A 19,236-nucleotide genomic window follows, 5' to 3' on the forward strand; every position below is an offset into this window, starting at 1 on the left:
AGCCAGTCTGCACCTCTTAAAAGGGAGATACATTATGGCTGGAACAGGTGCTGGAACTGTTTGAAGTAGAGAATCTGAGCAGGAGGAAGGCTGAATTATGGCAAAACAGGCGACAGAGTGTTCTCTGATGCTGCAATGGAGGCCTTGCTGGAGGAGATGGACAGGAGGCGCTCCAGACAAACTCTGTGAAGGCTGTGGGAGAAAATAGCCGTGGCGGTCAATGCCAGGAACCAAGCTCCGAGGATCTGGATGCAATGCCGCAAGAGGTTTAATGACCTCACACGAGTGATCAAGGTTAGTGAATTCATCTTCAAATGTCTTATCCCACCAACTGAATCACTAGCCTCAGCCACAGCTCAATGCACCACATTTGCACCACATCCCCATCAACAATATCTATCAATCAGGACTCATACACTCTCACACACTTATCACCCACATCTTGCACACATTGTCAGCTATTCAACCATGACAGGCACATTACCTAAATACATTGCACCACACTCACTGACACACTTTCCTCTCTCTTGCCGCATAGCCAGAGGTAGCAGGAGTTAACCGGCAGGGGACAGGTACGCCTGCACGTCCTTACCCCGATGGAGGGCTCATTGGACAGCCATCACTGAGGCCATGGCCGGTGACGGCTCTGAAACTATTGAACGTGACAGTATCCTCATACCTAATCTTCCTTCTCACATCCCACTTCCCCCCTCATTCCACATCTCTTCTGCTTTACAAGCGACATGTGGTGCAAGCATGTACCTCTTGCTTCCCCCCCAGCCCTCACCATAACGCTCCCTTTGCATCTTTCTCCTCTCAAATACCCAAGAACTGTAACCTGGCCAGGCAGTGGTGGAAGAAGAGGTAGAAAAGCAGGAATTCAGTGATGAAGAAGAAACACAGTCACTCAATTTCCTGCCATAAAGCCTGCATGCAATATCAAGGAGCATAGAGGAGCCTGGCACTAACTTGGCACAGGGCTTTGCGCAATGCTTGGACCCACCCTTTCCAAGATGGAAGTGGTGGCCAGCTCCATTAGTACACTTGCAGACCCAACCGTGATGCAGCGTATGATGCTGATGTCTCAGCTTCCATTGCAGCGCAAGCAGAAGCCACCCAACATCTGGGCAATGCAGTGGATGCTCAGACTTCTGTCATGCAATGTCAGCTTACTGCCATGCAAGCTCAAACTGCCGCCATCATGGCTGCAGATACCAGTGTTCAAAGGGGCTTGCAGGCAATGTTTCCTTTAAGCTGCGTGGCTACACAGTGCTCTGCAGGTCCTGCCAATGGTCTGATCGATGATATTTTGTGTGGTAGCATGGCTTTAATTGTATGCATTTTTAATTTATTTATTCCGAGGATGTGGCACACTGGCAAGGCCATTTATTGCGCATCTTTTGTAAGTATCAGCTGTGGCTCAGTGGTTAGCACACTCGCCTCTGAGAAGGTTGTGGGTTCAAGCCCCACTCCAGGAACTTGAGCACAAAAAAAATCTAGGCTGACACTCCAATACAGTGCTGAGGGCGTGCTGCACTGTCGGAGGTGCTGTCTTTCAGATGAGACGTTAAACTGAGGCCCATTCTGCTCTCAAATAAACGTAAAAGATCCCGTAGCACTATTTCGAAGACGAGCAGGGGAGTTATCCCTGGTATCCCGGCCAATATTTATCCCTCAATCAACATAACAAAAACAGATTATCTAGTCATTATCACATTGCTGTTTGTGGGAGTTTGCTGTGCGCAAAGTTGCCTGCCGCGTTTCCCACATTACAACAGTGACTACACTCCAAAGATACTTCATTGGCTGTAAAGTGCTTTGAGATGTCCGGTGGTCATGAAGGGTGCTATATAAATGCAAGTCTTTCTTTCTTTCTTTATTTATTTGTTGTCTTCAGGCATAAACCATGCTGGCATGTCCGGTTTTCTTGGGCAGCAGCATGGCCTGGATGTTGGGCAGGACCCCGCCCTGGGCTATGGTGACCCCAGCCAGCAGCTTGTTAAGCTCCTCGTCGTTGCGGATGGCGAGCTGCAGGTGGCGGGGGATGATGCGGGTCTTCTTGTTGTTGTGGGCCGCGTTGCCGGCCAGCTCGAGGATCTCATCGGTCAGGTACTTGAGGACAGCAGCCAGGTAGTCCAGGGCTCCGGCCCCCATACACTCGGCATAGTGATCCTTGTGCAGCAGGCGGTGGATGCTGCCGACCGGGAACTGCAGGCCGGCTTGGGAGGAGTGGGTGTCGGACTTGGGGCGCCCTTTGCCTCCGGTTTTACCGCGGCTCGACATAGCTTCGAATCAGACTTTCTGAACCCGCAGCATTTTCTGTTTTTATGTCCTGCTCTGTGTTGCCCCTGCTCATTCTCCCAGCCATGCTGTATTCCAAGGGAAATGCCTACCACTGCACCCATGTCTGGGAGCAAGTGGTCTGTGCAGAATCCCTGAAGTCAGGACAAAGTCCTTCAGCACCTGCCACACCACTCTCTGTAGACTTTAGCAACTTAAAAAAAACCCTCTCGAAACCACCAAACACTTCCACAAATGCAACAACAGCCAGTAGAAATCAATCAGCAACTAACCTGTAAGTGGTTGATGAACCCTTTAAATTGTGCTGATGGGGATGCTTCCCACTGCTAAACGTGTGTTAGCTGAGCAAAAATAGCATTCACAGCAGTGAAACAGCCGGAGCTAAGTAGGCGAATTTTGTGGCTTGGGAGTTTAGCACCCTCGCTTCTGAAATATGAAATTATAGACATTTAGGCCTCAATATTAAACACCCCCTCCCCACCAACGATGGACAGGAGATGGGGGGTTAATAACTTTCACATGAAGAATGTTCATTAACATATTTAAATCGGGCTCCCTTAGTGCAATTGGGAGCCTGATTTAAATGTTACTGATGCCATGCAGGTTTCCCAGGGCTCGGGAAACCCGGCAGTAAAAGGGAGGCGGGAGTTGCCAGCATCAGATTGTTAATGCCTTTCACTGCACTTCTTGTGGGCCAGGAGAAGCAGGAGTGCTTCCTCGGCCCCTCAAGGAAGTTTTCAACCTTTCCTTTACCGAGCGCGGCCTCTCTCCCGCCCCGCCCCCATCCCCTCCGCTGCCATCGCAGACCTCCCTCCGCCCACTCCAAGTACAGATGTCTGCTCCATGCTGTGATCATGGCCGACCACACCCACTCCCAAGCCCCGATCTCCCGCCTTCCCCCTTCCGATTGCCTCTCACTTCCCTCCACCCTCAAGCTCCGATCTCCAGCCTTCCCCTTCCCAATTGCCTCTCTATCTCCCGCAGCCCCCTCGCCCCTCCCCCGCCCAAGCCTCGATCTCTGGCCTCCCATTTTCCAATTGCTTCTCTCTTTCCCCTCCACCCCCTCCACCAGACCATGACCTTTGGCCTTCCCCTCTCGCGATTGCTGGCACCATCCCCAAGGGTCCCTGGCTGCTGCCTCCATCCGCTGGTCAATTTGGCCAGTTGCTGGTGGGAAACAGAAGAACAAAATTATAATGAGGTCCTACTGTTAAATTCAGCAGGTCCTTCACATCCCTGCCCTTGGCGCATTCTCCAGCCATTTTCACCCTTGCCCCCACCTTCTCCACCTCCCTGTAAATAATGGCGCCAATGTGTGTGTTGTTTTAGCACATTGAAATACGACTGGAACATCGCAAGCCTGATTTTGGGCCTCAACCTTCTTTCTACTAGGATTCAGCTTGGCAAAGTGATGCATGCATGTATCATCTGCTGCTTAATTAATACTTGTCAAGGAGCATCATTTCATTGTATGTTACTCCTCTCCTTGACAAGCACTAAACTGTTCCACTTTTGAAGACAAGCTAAATCTTCAAAGATAAGAGATAAGATTTAACTGTATTAAAGGAGAATTTCAAATCCACCAGGATTGTCCATGTATCGGTTAAGAATGACTTGGATACGGAAGAACAATTGGAAACTTTTACAAGATTTTTCTTTGCTGTAGAGGACTAATTTCTAGTAGCAGTCTGGAGCAATACAGCTGCTGAGTATCTTCTACACTCCGTTGGATCATTTAACACATTGCCTCTTGTAATTAACATGATTATTGTGCATCAAAAAAACATCTGAACACCATCACAAGCGCTTTTGCCAATGGGACTGAACACAAAATGCTGCATTCAATCAAGTGATGCTTTTACATCAGTAGGGGAGAAGGGACAAGGTTATGATAGAAAAATGGCAGCTTGTACATCATTCATTATTGGCTGCATGTAGTCCCTACGGAATGCAGTTGATTGGGTAATTCCACCATCAATCACACCTGGAGACGGCACTGCTGGCAGTGACTGGGATTGACTTTCTGCAGATAATTTATATTATGTAACTATCCTCTACGCACCGCATTTTGCTGGAGAAGTAATCCTGCGGTACGCCCAATAATTAGTTTGGAAGAAATTTCTGCTCATCCAGAAGCAGTCTGACAATTTAGAGACTGTGGAGGGGTTGAGAGAAGTGGTGGTGAGGCAAAGCTGGGTGTCATCAGCGTACATGTGGAAACTGACGCTGTGTTTTCGGATGATATCGCCAAGGGGCAGCTTATAGATGAAAAATAGGAGGGGGCTAAGGATAGATCCTTGGGGGACACCAGCAATAATGATGCGGGAGTAGGAAGAGAAGCCATTGCAGGTGATTCTCTGGCTATGATTAGATAGATAAGACTGGAACCAGGCGAATGTTCCCTCTAATTTTTTTTGTACTGAGCGGGCCACAAACTCCTTTGAGCACGACCATTTGGGCCATGAGCGAATTTTACAACTACAACTTTTTAGCGTATATGCAGTAATGCCATATGTGTCTGTGTCTCAAATCATGAGACAATCAAACAAGGTTCTATACAAGTTTATCATAACTTCTCTGCTTTTGAAATGAATCCCAGTGCTTTATTTGCACTTTTATGGCTTTTTGAACCTGTTTTGCTACTTTTAATGATTTGTGAATCTATACCCTGAGCTCCGCAATACTGCACATGTGCCGAGGGCCGCAAAGTTGTTGGTGTTTTATTGGGCTGCAAATCAATTCAACTGCATGGCAGCTGCAGGATTAGTGTGCGGGCACGCAGCCGTGCACCTTAGCGGGAAGACTGGTGCAGTCCCGCCCAGCTGGACGACGGTGGAGAGGCGTTGGAGGAGGATAAGGTGTTTATCCGTGACAAAGGCTGCAGATAGGTCGAGAAGGATGAGGAGGGATAGTTTACCTTTGTCACAGTCACAAACTATGTCATTTGTTACTTTGATGAGAACCGTTTCGGTACTGTGGCAGGCGCGGAAACCGGATTGGAGAGATTCAAACTTGAAGTTCTCGGAAAGATGGGCACCAATTTGGGAGGCAACAACACATTTGAGATGAAAGGAAGGTTGGAGAGGAAACGGATATAAGAACATAAGAAATAGTAGCAGGAGTAGGCCATTTGGCCCCTCGAGCCTGCTCTGCCATTTAATAAGATTATGGCTGATCTGATCATGGGCTCAGCTCCACTTCCCTGCCTGCTCCCCATAACCCTTTACTTACTCCCTTATCACTCAAAAATCTGTCTATCTTCACCTTAAATATATTCAATGACCCAGCCTCCACAGCTCTCTGGGGTAGAGAATTCCATAGATTTACAGCCCCCTAAGAGAAGAAATTCCTCCTCATCTCAGTTTTAAATGGGTGGCCCCTTATTCTGAAACTATGCCCCCCTAGTTCTAGATTCCCCCATGAGTGGAAATATCCTCTCTGCATCCACCTTGTCAAGCTCCCTCATTATCTTATATGTTTCAATAAGATCACCTCTCATTCTTCTGAACTCCAATGAGGATCGGCCCAACCTACTCAACCTTGCTTCATAAGAGAACCCCTTCTTCTCAGGAATCAACCTAGTGAACCTTCTCTGAATTGCCTCCAATGCAAGTATATCCTTCCTTAAATAAGGAGACCAAAACTATACACAGTACTCCAGGTGTGGCCTCACCAATACCCTGTACAGTTGTAGCAGGACTTCTCTGCTTTTATACTCTATCCCCTTTGCAATAAAGGGCAACATTCCATTTGCCTTCCTGATTACTTGCTGTACCTGCATACTAACTTCTTGTGTTTTATGCACAAGGATCCCCAGGTCCCTCTGCACTGTAGCATTTTGTAATTTTTCTCCATTTAAATAATAATTTGCTTTTTTATTTTTTCTACCGAAGTGGATAACCTCACACTTTCCTACATTATACACTAACTGCCAAATTTTTGCCCACTCACTTAGCCTATCTATATCCCTTTGCAGATTTTTTGTGTCCTCCTCACGACTTGCTTTCCCACCCATCTTTGTATCATCAAGAAACTTGGCTACATTACACTCGGTCCCTTCATCCAAATCATTAATACAGATTGTAAATAGTTGAGGCCCCAGCACCGCTCCCTGTGGCAACCCACTAGTGACTGTTTGCCAACTGGAAAGTGACCCATTTATCCCGATCACTGTTTTCTGTTCGTTAGCCACTCTTCTATCCATGCTAATATATTACCCCATATATATTGGAGATGGGACGATAGTTTGCAAGGACAGAGGGATCAAGGGTTTTTTTTTGAGGAGAGGGACGATGACGACAGATTTGAAGGATAGTGGGAGAGAGAACCATTAACAATATCCACTAACATGGGAGCCAGAAAAGGAAGTTGGGTGGTCAGCAGTTTGGTAGGAATAGGGTGGAGGGATCAGAAAGTGGATCTGATGGACAAGATGAGCTCTTAGACTGCATGAGGGGAGATTGGAGAGAAACTGGAGAAAGATGCAAGTTCAGGGTTTGGGGGGTGGGGTGGGGCGGGGGGAACCTTAGAGGAAGTTTGGCCCGGTGGGCTAGGGGAAGGGAGGGAAGCAGCAGAGGCAGCTGATTGGATCGTCTCAATCTTAGTGACAAAGAAGTCCACGAGCTCCTCGCGCTTATTGTTGGAGGTGAGGGTGGATGAGACGGGAGAAGACGTTTTGCAGTAGAGAAAAAAAGCCGAGGGTTATCTTTGCATTGCGGAATAATCCTGGAATAGTGAGCAGTTGTAGCTGATGAGAGCAGGACCCGATAGTGCTTTCTGTGGTCCAGCCAAATTTGGCGGTGAATGACTAAACAAGTTGTCCACTATATCCGTTCAAGTCAGTGGCCCTTCGACTTAAGGGAGCGGAGATGAGGGCCATACCAATGAGAATGGGCAGGGTAAGGGGTAGTAATGGTTTTAATGGGAATTAGGACATCAAAGATGGTGGTGAGACTGTGGTTGAGAGGTCGGTAGTTGCAGCAATGTTGTGGTGACTGGAGGGCCAAAGGTTAGATTGTAAGTGCAGTTCTAAGTGAGTTGGGAGAGAGTTTTTTCTAGAGGCGGACACGGAAGGAAGTAAGGTTGGGAGGGGGAAGGGGGATATGGGTGGAGAGCAATACAAGAAAGTGGCCTTATTGGTGATTGAAACGGTGGGAGCAGTGAGGCTACGAGAGATGGCAAGGTCAAGTGGTGGCCGTGAATATGGATTGGGGGATTTACATTTATGTCAGGCTGAATTTAAAAGGTGTGGGGGCAGTGGTGTCCAGCCCTATATGGTTGAGAAAGTCATACACCAAGGCACATTAAGACATGCATTACTTTCCGATTCTGGGAAGGGTCCTGGATGGACAAAATGACTAGACTAGAGATCTTTAACTGGTTTTGCTTCAATGTAATCTAATCTATTTTGCTCTCTTCTTAAAATAATCACACCTAAAATAGACAGGCTCAATGAATGTCACCTGACAAGGCTGAAGAACAAAGGAAATGTTAGCTGACATTGTTAACGGTTTGTTCTCTTCAGGTACTATCCCCCTCTCCTTCAAATCTGCCGTCATCACCTCTCTCCTAAAAAAAACAACCCTTAACCCCTTGCAAACTACCGTCCCATCTCCAACCTCTCTTTCCTCTCCAAAGTCCTTGAACGTGTTGTCGCCTCCCAAATCCATGCCCATTTTTCCCAGAACTCCAATGTTCGAATCCCTCCAATCCAGTTTCCGTCTCTGCCACAGTACCAAAATGGCTCTCATCAAAGTCACAAATGACATCCTTTGTGACTGTGACAAATGAAAACTATCCCTCCTCGTCCTTCTCGACTTGTCTGCAGCCTTTGACATGATTGACCGCTCCATCCTCCTCCAACACCTCTCCACCATCGTCCAGCTGGGTAGGACTGCACTCACCTGGTTACATCCTTATCTATCTAATCGTAGCCAGAAATACACTCGCAACGGCTTCTCTTCCCACTCGCACATCGTTACCTCTGGGCACCCTCAAGAATCTGTCCCTGGCCCCCTGCTATTTCTCATCTATATGCTGCCCCTTAGTGACATCATCCGAAAACATGGTGTCCGTTTCCACATGTACACTGATGACACCTCTCCTTCACGTCTCTCGACCCTTCCACAATCCCTAAGTTGTCAGACTGCTTGTCCGACATCCAGTACTGGATAAGCAGAAATTTTTTCCAATTAGTACCTGAAAGTCAGAAGCCATTGTTTTTGGTCCCCACCACAAACTCCATTCCATAGCCACCGACTCCATCCCTCTCCGTACCATCTGTCTGAGGCTGAACCACACTGTTCACAACCTTGGTGTCATATTTGACCCAGAAATAAGCTTCCGACCACATATCCGCAGCATAACTAAGACCGCATATTTTCACCTCCGTAACATTGGCCATCTCCGCCCTTGCCTCAGCTCATCTACTGCTGAAACCCTCATCCATGCCTTTGTTACCTCGAGACTTGACGATTCCAATGCACTCCTGGCTGGCCTCCCACATTCTACCTTATGTAAACTTGAGGTCATCCAAAACTGGCTGCCCATATCCAAACCCGCACCAAGTTCCGCTCACCCATCACCCCTATGCATGCCGAGCTACATTGGCTCCAGGTTAAGCAATGCCTCGATTTCAAAATTCTCATCCTGGTTTTCAAATTTCTCCATGGCCTCACTCCTCCCTAGCTCTGTGATCTAACCACAGCACCCTGAGATGTCCTCAAAAACTGTTCTCAAGCATCCCTGATGATAACTGTTGTGTATTTGTAAAGCATGCACTCCCATGTTCTGCTACCAGGGAGCGCATCCCCTGAAGACCCAAGGGATCCCAGCATCTCTTGGGAGTACTGTATATAAGCCGGCCCCTAAGGCCTGCTCCTCACTCTGGAGTGTTTTTATTAAGATTGAGGTCACTGTTACTTTAACCTCCCTGTGTGCAGTCTCATCTGTGTTAGGAACACAACAACTGGTGATGAGTATACGAATCCAATGCAACGATGCTGTGAACTGTGGGCATCCTGGCAAAATTCTTGGAGGTTGAGGACTGGGAAGCCAATGTCAAACGGCTAGACCAGTACTTTGTAGCTGGATGGAGAAGGAAGCGCTGCAAAAAGGAGAGCGTTCCTCCTCACGGTCTGCGGGGCACCGACATACAGCCTGATGAATAATCTTCTGGCTCTGGTGAAACCCACAGATAAGTCGTATGAGGAGCTGTGTACACTGGTTCGGGGGCATCTTAACCCAAGGGAGAGCATGCTGATGGCGACGTATCGGTTCTACACGTGCCAGCGATCGGAAGGTCAGGAAGTGACGAGCTATGTCGCCGAGCTAAGGCGACTTGCAGGACAATGTGAGTTTGATAGCTACCTGGAGCAAATGCTCAGAGACCTTTTTGTACTGGGCATTGGCCACGAGACCGTCCTACGAAAACTTTTGACTATAGAGACACCGACCCTCAGCAAAGGTGCGTATGTCCACCAGTGATAACACAAAAAAAATCTCTCAGCACCCAAGTGCTAGCAATGTTCATGAATTAACTGGAACTGTGTTTACGAGTAGAAATGTACAGGGCAGAAACCACGAGTCTGCAACTGCCAGCAGGCCTCAGGTGACCCAGATGACTCAGAGTCAGTAACAAAGGATGAATGCAAGGCAATTCACACCTTGTTGGCATTGTGGAGGCTTCCATTCAGCCTATTCATGCCGCTTCAAAAGGTATGTTTGCAAGAGCTGTGGAACAATGGGCACCTCCAACGAGCTTGCAGATGAGCTGCAAGCTCTGCAAAACCTGCTAACCACCACGTGGCAGAAGAAGATCGGTCCATGGTGGATCAAAGCAATTTCGAGCCTCAGAGAGAGGAGGCACAAAGTACACGCGGTGCACACATTTTGGACGAAATGTCCACCGATAATGCTAAATGTAAAATTGAATGGCTTACCCATAGCCATGGAACTGGACACTGGCGCTAGTCAGTCTATCATGAGTAAAAAGACGTTTGAGAGACTGTGGTGCAACAAGGCACTCAGACCAGCCCTGAGCCCCATCCACATGAAACTGAGAACGTACACCAAAGAGTTTATCACTGTCCTGGGCAGCGCCATGGTCATGGTCACCTACGAGGGCACGGTGCATGAACTGCCACTCTGAATTGTCCCGGGCGATGGCCCCACACTGCTTGGAAGGAGCTGGCTAGGCAAAATCCGCTGGAATCGGGATGACATCCGAGCGCTATCACATGTTGATGAGGCCTCATGTACCCAGATTGTTGATAAATTTCCTTCTCTTTTTGAGCCAGGCATTGGAAACTTTTCCGGGGCGAAAGTGCGGATCCACTTGGTCCCAGAGGCATGACCCATTCACCACAAGGCGCGAGCGGGACCTCACATGATGAGGGAGAGAGTGGAAATCGAGCTGGACAAACTGCAACGCGAGAGCATCATCTCCCCAGTGGAATTCAGTGAGTGGGCCAGCCCGATTGTTCCAGTACTCAAAAGTGATGGCACGGTCAGGATTTGCGGCGATTATAAAGTAACTATTAATCGTTTCTCGCTACAGAATCAATACCCACTACCTAAGGCAGACGATCTATTTGCGACGCTGGCAGGAGGCAAGACGTTCACCAAGCTCGACCATGACGCAGGAGCTGGAGGAGTCTTCGAAGGGCCTCACCTGAATCAACACGCTCAAGGGACTGTTCATCTACAACAGATACCCGTTTGGAATTCGGTCAGCTGCAGCGATCTTCCAGAGAAACATGGAGAGCTGACTCAAGTCGGTACCACGCACGGTGGTTTTTCAGGACAACATATTGGTCACGGGTCGGGACACCGTCGAGCACCTACAAAACCTGGAGGAGGTCCTCCAGAGTCTGGATCGCGCAAGGCTGCGGCTGAAGAGGTCGAAATGCGTCTTCATGGCAACAGAAGTGGAGTTTTTGGGGAGAAAGATCGCGGCGGGCGGCATTCGGCCCACAGGCGCCAAGACAGAGGCTTTCAGGAACGCGCCCAGGCCACAGAACGTCACGGAGCTGCGGTTGTTCATGGGACTCCTCAACTATTGTGGTAACTTCCTACCGGTGTTAACCACCCTCTTAGAGCCTGTACATATGTTATTGCGTAAAGGTGAGAACTGGGTATGGGGGAAAAAACAAATAATTGCTTTTGAGAAAGCCAGAAACATTTTATGCTCCAACAAGCTGCTTGTATTGTATAACCCGTGTAAAAGACTTGTGCTAGCATGTGATGCATCGTCGTACAGAGTTGGGTGTGTATTACAACAAGCTAACATTGCGGGGAAGTTGCAACCTGTCGCCTATGCCTCCAGGAGCTTGTCTAAGGCCGAGAGGGCCTACAGCATGATTGAGAAAGAGGCATTAGCGTATGTGTTCGGGGTAAAGAAAATGCATCAGTACCTGTTTGGCCTCAAATTTGAGCTGAAAACCGATCACAAGCCCCTCATATCGCTGTTCTCTGAAAACAAGGGGATAAATACTAATGCCTCAGCCCGCATACAAAGGTGGGCACTCGCGCTATCAGCGTATAACTATACCATCCGCCACAGGCCAGGCACCAATAGAAACATAGAAACATAGAAAATAGGTGCAGGAGTAGGCCATTCGGCCCTTCGAACCTGCACCGCCATTCAATGAGTTCATGGCTGAGCATGCAACTTCAGTACCCCATTCCTGCTTTCTCGCCATACCCGTGTGCGGATGCTCTCAGTCGGCTACCATTGCCCACCACGGGGGTGGAAATGGCGCAGCCTGCAATCTTGTTGATGGTGACGCAGCCCACAGACTTGTTGGTGGTCATGGAAGCGTTTGAAAATGATAAATCACCTGTTACGGCCCGCCAGATTAGGACTTGGACCAGACAAGATCATCTGCTGTCCCTAGTAAAAAACTGTGTACTGCATGGGAGCTGGGCCAGCATCCCCGTTGAAATGCAAGAGCTAATCAAGCCATTCCAGTGGCGAAAGGACGAGCTGTCCATTCAGGCAGACTGCCTGTTGGGGGATAACCACGTAGTGCTAACCAAAAAGGGCAGCGAGACGTTCATCTCGGATCTCCACAGCATACACCCGGGTAGAGTAATGATGAAAATGATAGCCAGATCCCACGTGTGGTGGCCCGGTATCGACTCTGACTTAGAGTCCTGGGTACGGCAATGCAGCGTATGTGCTCAGTTGAACAACGCGCCCAGAGAGGCACCACTAAGTTTGTGGTCCTGGCCCTCCAGACCATGGTCGAGGATCCATGTCGACTATGTGGGCCCGTTTCTTGGTAAAATGTTCCTGGTGGTGGTGGATGCTTTCTCAAAATGGATTGAATGTGAAATAATGTCGGGAAGCACCGCCACCGCCACCATTGAAAGCCTAAGGGCCATATTTGCCAGCCACGACCTGCCTGATATACTGGTCAGTGACAACGGACCATGTTTCACCAGTGCCGAATTTAAAGAATTCATGACCCACAATGGGATCAAACATGTCAGCCTCCAATGGGCAGGCAGAGCGGGCAGTACAAATAATCAAACAGAGCCTCAAACAAGGCTCACTCCAAACCCGCCTGTCCCTAGTACTGCTCAGCTACCGCACGAGACCCCACTCGCTCACAGGGGGACTCCCGGCTGAGCTACTCATGAAAAGGACACTTAAAACCAGATTCTTGCTGGTTCACCCCAACCTGCATGATCAGGTCGAGAGCAGGCGGCAGCAACAAAATGTAAACAATGGTCGTGCCACTGTGTCACGGGGAATTGATCTGAATGACCCTGTGTATGTGCTAAACTATGAACATGGTCGCAAGTGGATCGAGGGCACAGTGATTGCTAAAGAAGGGAGTAGGGTGTTTGTAGTCAAACTAGACAATGGACAAATTTGCAGAAAGCACCTGGACCAAACGAGGCTGCAGTTCACAGACTGTCCTGAACAACCCACAGCAGACACCACCTTTTTCGAGCCCACAACACACACGCAAAGGATCAATGACACCACCCCGGACCAGGAAATCGAATGCATAATGCCCAAGAGCCCAGCAAGGCCAGGCTCACCTCGCAGCCCTGCAGGGCCAACAACACGCCAGCCCAGCGAGGGCACAGCCAACACACCAGAACAGACATTTGTACCGAGGCGGTCCACCAGGGAAAGAAAGGCTCCTGACCGCCTCACCTTGTAAATAGTTTTCACTTTGACTTTCGGGGGGAGGAGTGATGTTGTGTATCTGTAAAGCATGCACTCCCATGTTCCACCACCAGGGAGTGCATCCCCTGAAGTCCCAAGGGATCCCAGCACCTCTTGGGAGCACTATATATAAGCTGGCCCCTAAGGCCTGTTGTTCACTCTGGAGTGTCTTAATAAAGACTGAGGGCACTGTTACTTTAACCTCCCTGTGTGCAGTCTCATTTGTGTTAGGAACACAACATTAACTGCTCAACCATTGTTAGCCATGCCTTCAGCTGTCTATGCCCTAACCTTTGGAAGTCCATCCCTAAACCTCCCATCTCTCTTTCCTCCTTTAAGTTGCTCCTTAATGCCTACTTCTTTGACCAAGCTTTTGGTCATCTGCCCTAACTTCTTCTTACTTGGCTCGGAGTAAAATTTTTGACTTATAACACTCCTGTGAAGTGCCGTGAGACGTTTTACGACATTAAAGGCACTATATAAATATAAGTTGTTGTTGAAATCATGGTGATTGCGCTAAGAGAGTGCTACACTGATGAAGGTGTCATCTTTTAAATGAGACGTTAAACCCGAGGCGCTATCTTCTCTCTCGGGTAGATGAAAAGACCCTGTGGGACTATTTGAAGAGGAGCAGAGGAGTTCTCTTCAGTGACCTGGCCAATATTTATCCCTCAACTAACGCCACTAAAACTGATTATCTGGTGAGTATCACATTGCTGTTTGTGGGACAGTGACTATACTTCAAGGGGCCGAAATTCAAGCATGCCTGGTTTTACCGCCGGGTGCGATGAGGCAGCTTTCAGATCGATTTTCTGCACTTTAAACTTTTTTTTGGCTGGGCCAGCAGCCTGGCCCCCAAAAGCGGGGGTCAGGCTGCCAGTTGGCGGCCAGGCTGAACCCGGGGCAAAAATTATCCGATCAATCGGTAAGGAAAAACATGGCATCCACGGCGGTACACCCTCCCCTTGAAGGGCTACAGTGCTACCGAGGGTCACACGCACAAAACAAGGTGCCCCGACAGAAAAAGCTGTCGGGGGCACCGCACGGCAGATCATTGATTTCTTTCAGGTAAATTTTGGGTGGAGTGGAATGGAAGTGTGGGCGGTGCACACTTTGATGACGTGCTTGCAGCGGTTGGCAGCAGTGGGGCGGAAGTGGGGACAGGCCGAAAAATCCCCGAGCTGAAGTTGGGTCGTGGCGGCCAATTGACGGCAATGCGGCGGCCACTCGATTCCGCTGCATGGCCGCCACAAAACGGCAGTAACAGGCCTTATCCGGACCCTGAATTTCGGCCCCCAACATTACTTCATTGGTTGTAAAGCACTTTGGGACAGCCTGAGGCCGTGAAAGGCACTGTATAAATGTAAAGTTTATTTTTTCTTTATAACAACCCGTATTTTTATACATTTTATGACACATAGCTGTCTGATCGACACATGTCCTTTTAAAATAGTATTTTGGATGCAAGAATACTTAAATCTGGCTCTCAAAATTGCAAAGTCTTTGGATTACAACCTTCATATCCACAGCTGGACTATACTTCTTTCATCTAGTTTTGGACATGCCAGATTAATGACGTTTCTGATTTTTTACAGCTAGAATATCTTTCATGGTCCTACATACAAAGATACGTGGAACAAGAACCCGAGGAAGACCAAGGAAACGCTGGATAGACAATGTCAAGAGTGACCTGTCACAGGATGGGATACAGATGGCTGAAGCAGCCGGGCTAGTGAATTAATTCAGCTCCATCATCGCTGCTGAGCTGCTGGAAATTTAGTGGTAGTAATAGTAGTAGTAACAGCTACATGAAGAGCAGTGATCATTCAATCCCGGCATTAGCAGAGGTAGCCGTTTATTATTCAGCAAGCACAGCCTTCGCTGGAAATGATTCTAATTGTGTGTGTAATTTAGACAGCTTGGCTGTAGTAATGGCTTCATTTAGAGATACAGACAGGGATGCAATTAAGAAAAAAATGATCATTCCGCTGCTTCTTCAAAGTCCCCGACTCTCATTAAAGCCCTTTAAGAGCATACATTATACATGGTATCTGACAAACTGCCAGTCATTAGGCTTTAGAAAGCCGTAGTGATGTTTATAGGGAAAACTCACAGCAACCTGATAGCAGGCAAATGAAGTGACATCTTCCATACCCATACCTCATGGTTACAGTTTTTCCTATGCTACAACACACTTCACCACCTTCAGGTGGTAATGGAATTGTTCCTTCTCATGGCAGACTAACCTTTACGTCTCTCTAATCAAATGCCTCATGTTTTCTCTCGAGCAAACTCAATCCTGGAAGGATTAACTAGATTTATAATCTCGTTAAGATAGCAGGCAACTCACATTCTGCTTGGGTTGCCAACTCGGCTTGGACATATTCCTAGAGGTTTCATCACATGATCTCCCACCTCCAACCAATCCGTCCCACTATTGGTCGCTCGACACAGCATCCTCGCATCACACCGTCTTCCCACACCAATTGGATAATGATCAGACGCTTCATTTTCCGATTGTATGATTCTTGACTTGTCAGTCAAACAGCCTTTTACCACATCTCCAGTATTTTTATAACCAATAAATGAAAATGTTCAAAGAAAATTGAAAAAACATGCAATTTTTTAATGCCCCTATGATTTTTCTCCAGGATTGCTCGCAGCAGCGTCCAGGAGGTTGCGTGGTACAGAAATTTTCCGTTCCACTTAACGGAAGTCAGAGGTGTGCACACTGCTTGTGTTAAAATTGCAACAGCAACTTGCATTTATATAGCACTGGAATGTAATAAAACATCCCAAGGTGCTTCACAGACAAAATTTGACCCCGAGCCTTATAAGGAGATATTAGGACAGCTGACCAAAATCTTGGTCAAAGAGGGAGGTTTTGTAATGTATGCACCTGTGAGTATGCTCACTGGTTTGTAGAGTTGTTGGCCCTTTTATAGGGATACTTGTAAAATATATGGTTTTAATGCCCCAAAAAAAAAATCACAAAAAAAAAAGAGGGCAGTTGAAAAGTGGCTGGAGTGTTCCCCAGATTAGGGGGCACTTCATTTAATGTTAATTATGTTTTACTCCAAAAGAGTTGTAGAGTTGTTGGCCCTTTTATAGGGGGCACTTGTAAAATATATGGTTTTAATGCCCCCCAAAAAAATCACAAAAACCCCCCCAAAAAAAAACAACAAAAAAAAAAACATTTTTTTTAAAAAAGAGGCAGTTGAAAAGTGTCTGGAGTGTCCCCCAGATCGGGGGGGCACTTGATTTAATGTTTATTTATTTATTATTTTCTACAAAAAGAGTTGTAGAGCTGTTGTTTTATAGGTGGCATGTGTATAACGTATGTTTTAGTGCCCAAAAAAACAAAAAAAAAAAGACCTTTAAGTGTTGGAGTGTCCCCCAGATTGGGGGGCTTTTGATTTAATTGTTTATTTATGTCTTCTACAAAAGAGTGTAGAGTTGTTGATCGGAAGGCCTACTCATAGGACTGCTCCTGTGCATGGCCAATGTGGCCATCAGCCGGTCCAGGCAGCGGGCGGTCGAGGGGGTCGTTCAGCCCGACTGCCTGCCTCTCTTCCGCACTTACATCTGAGCCAGGGTGTCCCTGGAGATGGAGCACGCGGTGTCCACCGGTACGCTCGTGGCCTTCCGCGAGAGGTGGGCACCGGAGGGACTGGAGTGCATCATCACCCCCGGCAACCAAATTTTTATTTGATTTTATATGTTTTAAAGTTTCATTTGTTTTATTGCCGGGTTTTAGTGTCCCCTCCCTTTTAGCCAAAGGGCACTTGTATACATAGTAACATAGAAAATAGGTGCAGGAATAGACCATTCGGCCCCTCGAGCCTGCACCGCCATTCAATGAGTTCATGGCTGAACATGCAACTTCAGTATCCCATTCCTGCTTTCTCGCCATACCCCTTGATCCCCCTAGTAGTAAGGACTACATCTAACACCTTTTTGAATATATTTAGTGAATTGGCCTCAACAACTTTCTGTGGTAGAGAATTCCACAGATTCACCACTCTCTGGGTGAAGAAGTTTCTCCTCATCTCAGTCCTAAATGGCTTAGCCCTTATCCTTAGACTGTGACCCTTGGTTCTGGACTTCTCCAACATTGGGAACATTCTTCCTGCATCTAACCTGTCTAAACCTGTCAGGATTTTAAACGTTTCTATGAGGTCCCCTCTCATTCTTCTGAACTCCAGTGAATACAAGCCCAGTTGATCCAGTCTTTCTTGATAGGTCAGTCCCGCCATCCCGGGAATCAGTCTGGTGAACCTTCGCTGCACTCCCTCAATAGCAAGAATGTCCTTCCTCAAGTTAGGAGACCAAAACTGTACACAATACTACCATGGCCCTGTACAACTGTAGTAACACCTCCCTGCTCCTGTACTCAAATCCCCTCGCTATGAAGACCAACATGCCATTTGACTTCTTAACCACCTGCTGTACCTGCATGCCAGCCTTCAATGACTGATGTACCATGACACCCAGGTCTCGTTGCACCTCCCCTTTTCCTAATCTGTCATCATTCAGATAATAGTCTGTCTCTCTGTTTACCACCAAAGTGGATAACCTCACATTTATCCACATTATACTTCATCTGCCATGCATTTGTCCACTCACCTAACCTATCCAAGTCACTCTGCAGCCTCATAGCATCCTCCTCACAGCTCACACTGCCACCCAACTTAGTGTCATCCGCAAATTTGGAGATGCTACACTTAATCCCCCCGTCTAAATCATTAATGTACAATGTAAACAGCTGGGGCCCTAGCACAGAACCTTGCGGTACCCCACTAGTCACTGCCTGCCATTCTGAAAAGTACCCATTTACTCCTACTCTTTGCTTCCTGTCTGACAACCAGTTCTCAATCCACGTCAGCACACTACCCCCAATCCCATGTGCTTTAACTTTGCACATTAATCTCTTGTGTGGGACCTTGTCGAAAGCCTTCTGAAAGTCCAAATACACCACATCAACTGGTTCTCCCTTGTCCACTCTACTGGAAACATCCTCAAAAAATTCCAGAAGATTTGTCAAGCATGATTTCCCTTTCACAAATCCATGCTGACTTGGACCTATCATGTCACCTCTTTCCAAATGCGCTGCTATGACATCCTTAATAATTGATTCCATCATTTTACCCACTACTGATGTCAGGCTGACCAGTCTATAATTCCCTGTTTTCTCTCTCCCTCCTTTTTTAAAAAGTGGGGTTACATTGGCTACCCTCCACTCCATAGGAACTGATCCAGAGTCTATGGAATGTTGGAAAATGACTGTCAATGCATCCGCTATTTCCAAGGCCACCTCCTTAAATACTCTGGGATGCAGTCCATCAGGCCCTGAGGATTTATCGGCCTTCAATCTCATCAATTTCCCCAACACAATTTCCCAACTAATAAGGATTTCCCTCAGTTCCTCCTTCTTACCAGACCCTCTGACCCCTTTTATATCCGGAAGGTTGTTTGTGTCCTCCTTAGTGAATACCGAACCAAAGTACTTGTTCAATTGGTCTGCCATTTCTTTGTTCCCGTTATGACTTCCCCTGATTCTGACTGCAGGGGACCTACGTTTGTCTTTACTAACGTTTTTCTCTTTACATATCTATAGAAACTTTTGCAGTCTGTCTTAATGTTCCCTGCAAGCTTCCTCTTGTACTCTTTTTTCCCTGCCCTAATCAAACCCTTTGTCCTCCTCTGCTGAGTTCTAAATTTCTCCCAGTCCCCGGGTTCACTGCTATTTCTGG

The 19,236-nt window shown here is 47.5% G+C and overlaps 1 protein-coding gene across 1 annotated transcript; it reads right to left on the reverse strand.

Annotated features, from left to right (window-relative positions):
• Positions 1 to 1,893: 1,893 nt before the first annotated feature.
• Positions 1,894 to 2,283, reverse strand: LOC139263799 (histone H2A-like). Its single transcript, XM_070879855.1, has one exon. The coding sequence runs from the start codon at positions 2,281 to 2,283 to the stop codon at positions 1,894 to 1,896; it is 390 nt and encodes a 129-aa protein (XP_070735956.1).
• Between the last annotated feature and the right edge of the window lie 16,953 nt (positions 2,284 to 19,236).

The sequence above is a fragment of the Pristiophorus japonicus genome, chromosome 5 (genome assembly GCF_044704955.1).
Source record: "Pristiophorus japonicus isolate sPriJap1 chromosome 5, sPriJap1.hap1, whole genome shotgun sequence".
In the NCBI taxonomy this organism is placed as follows: Eukaryota; Metazoa; Chordata; class Chondrichthyes; family Pristiophoridae; genus Pristiophorus; species Pristiophorus japonicus.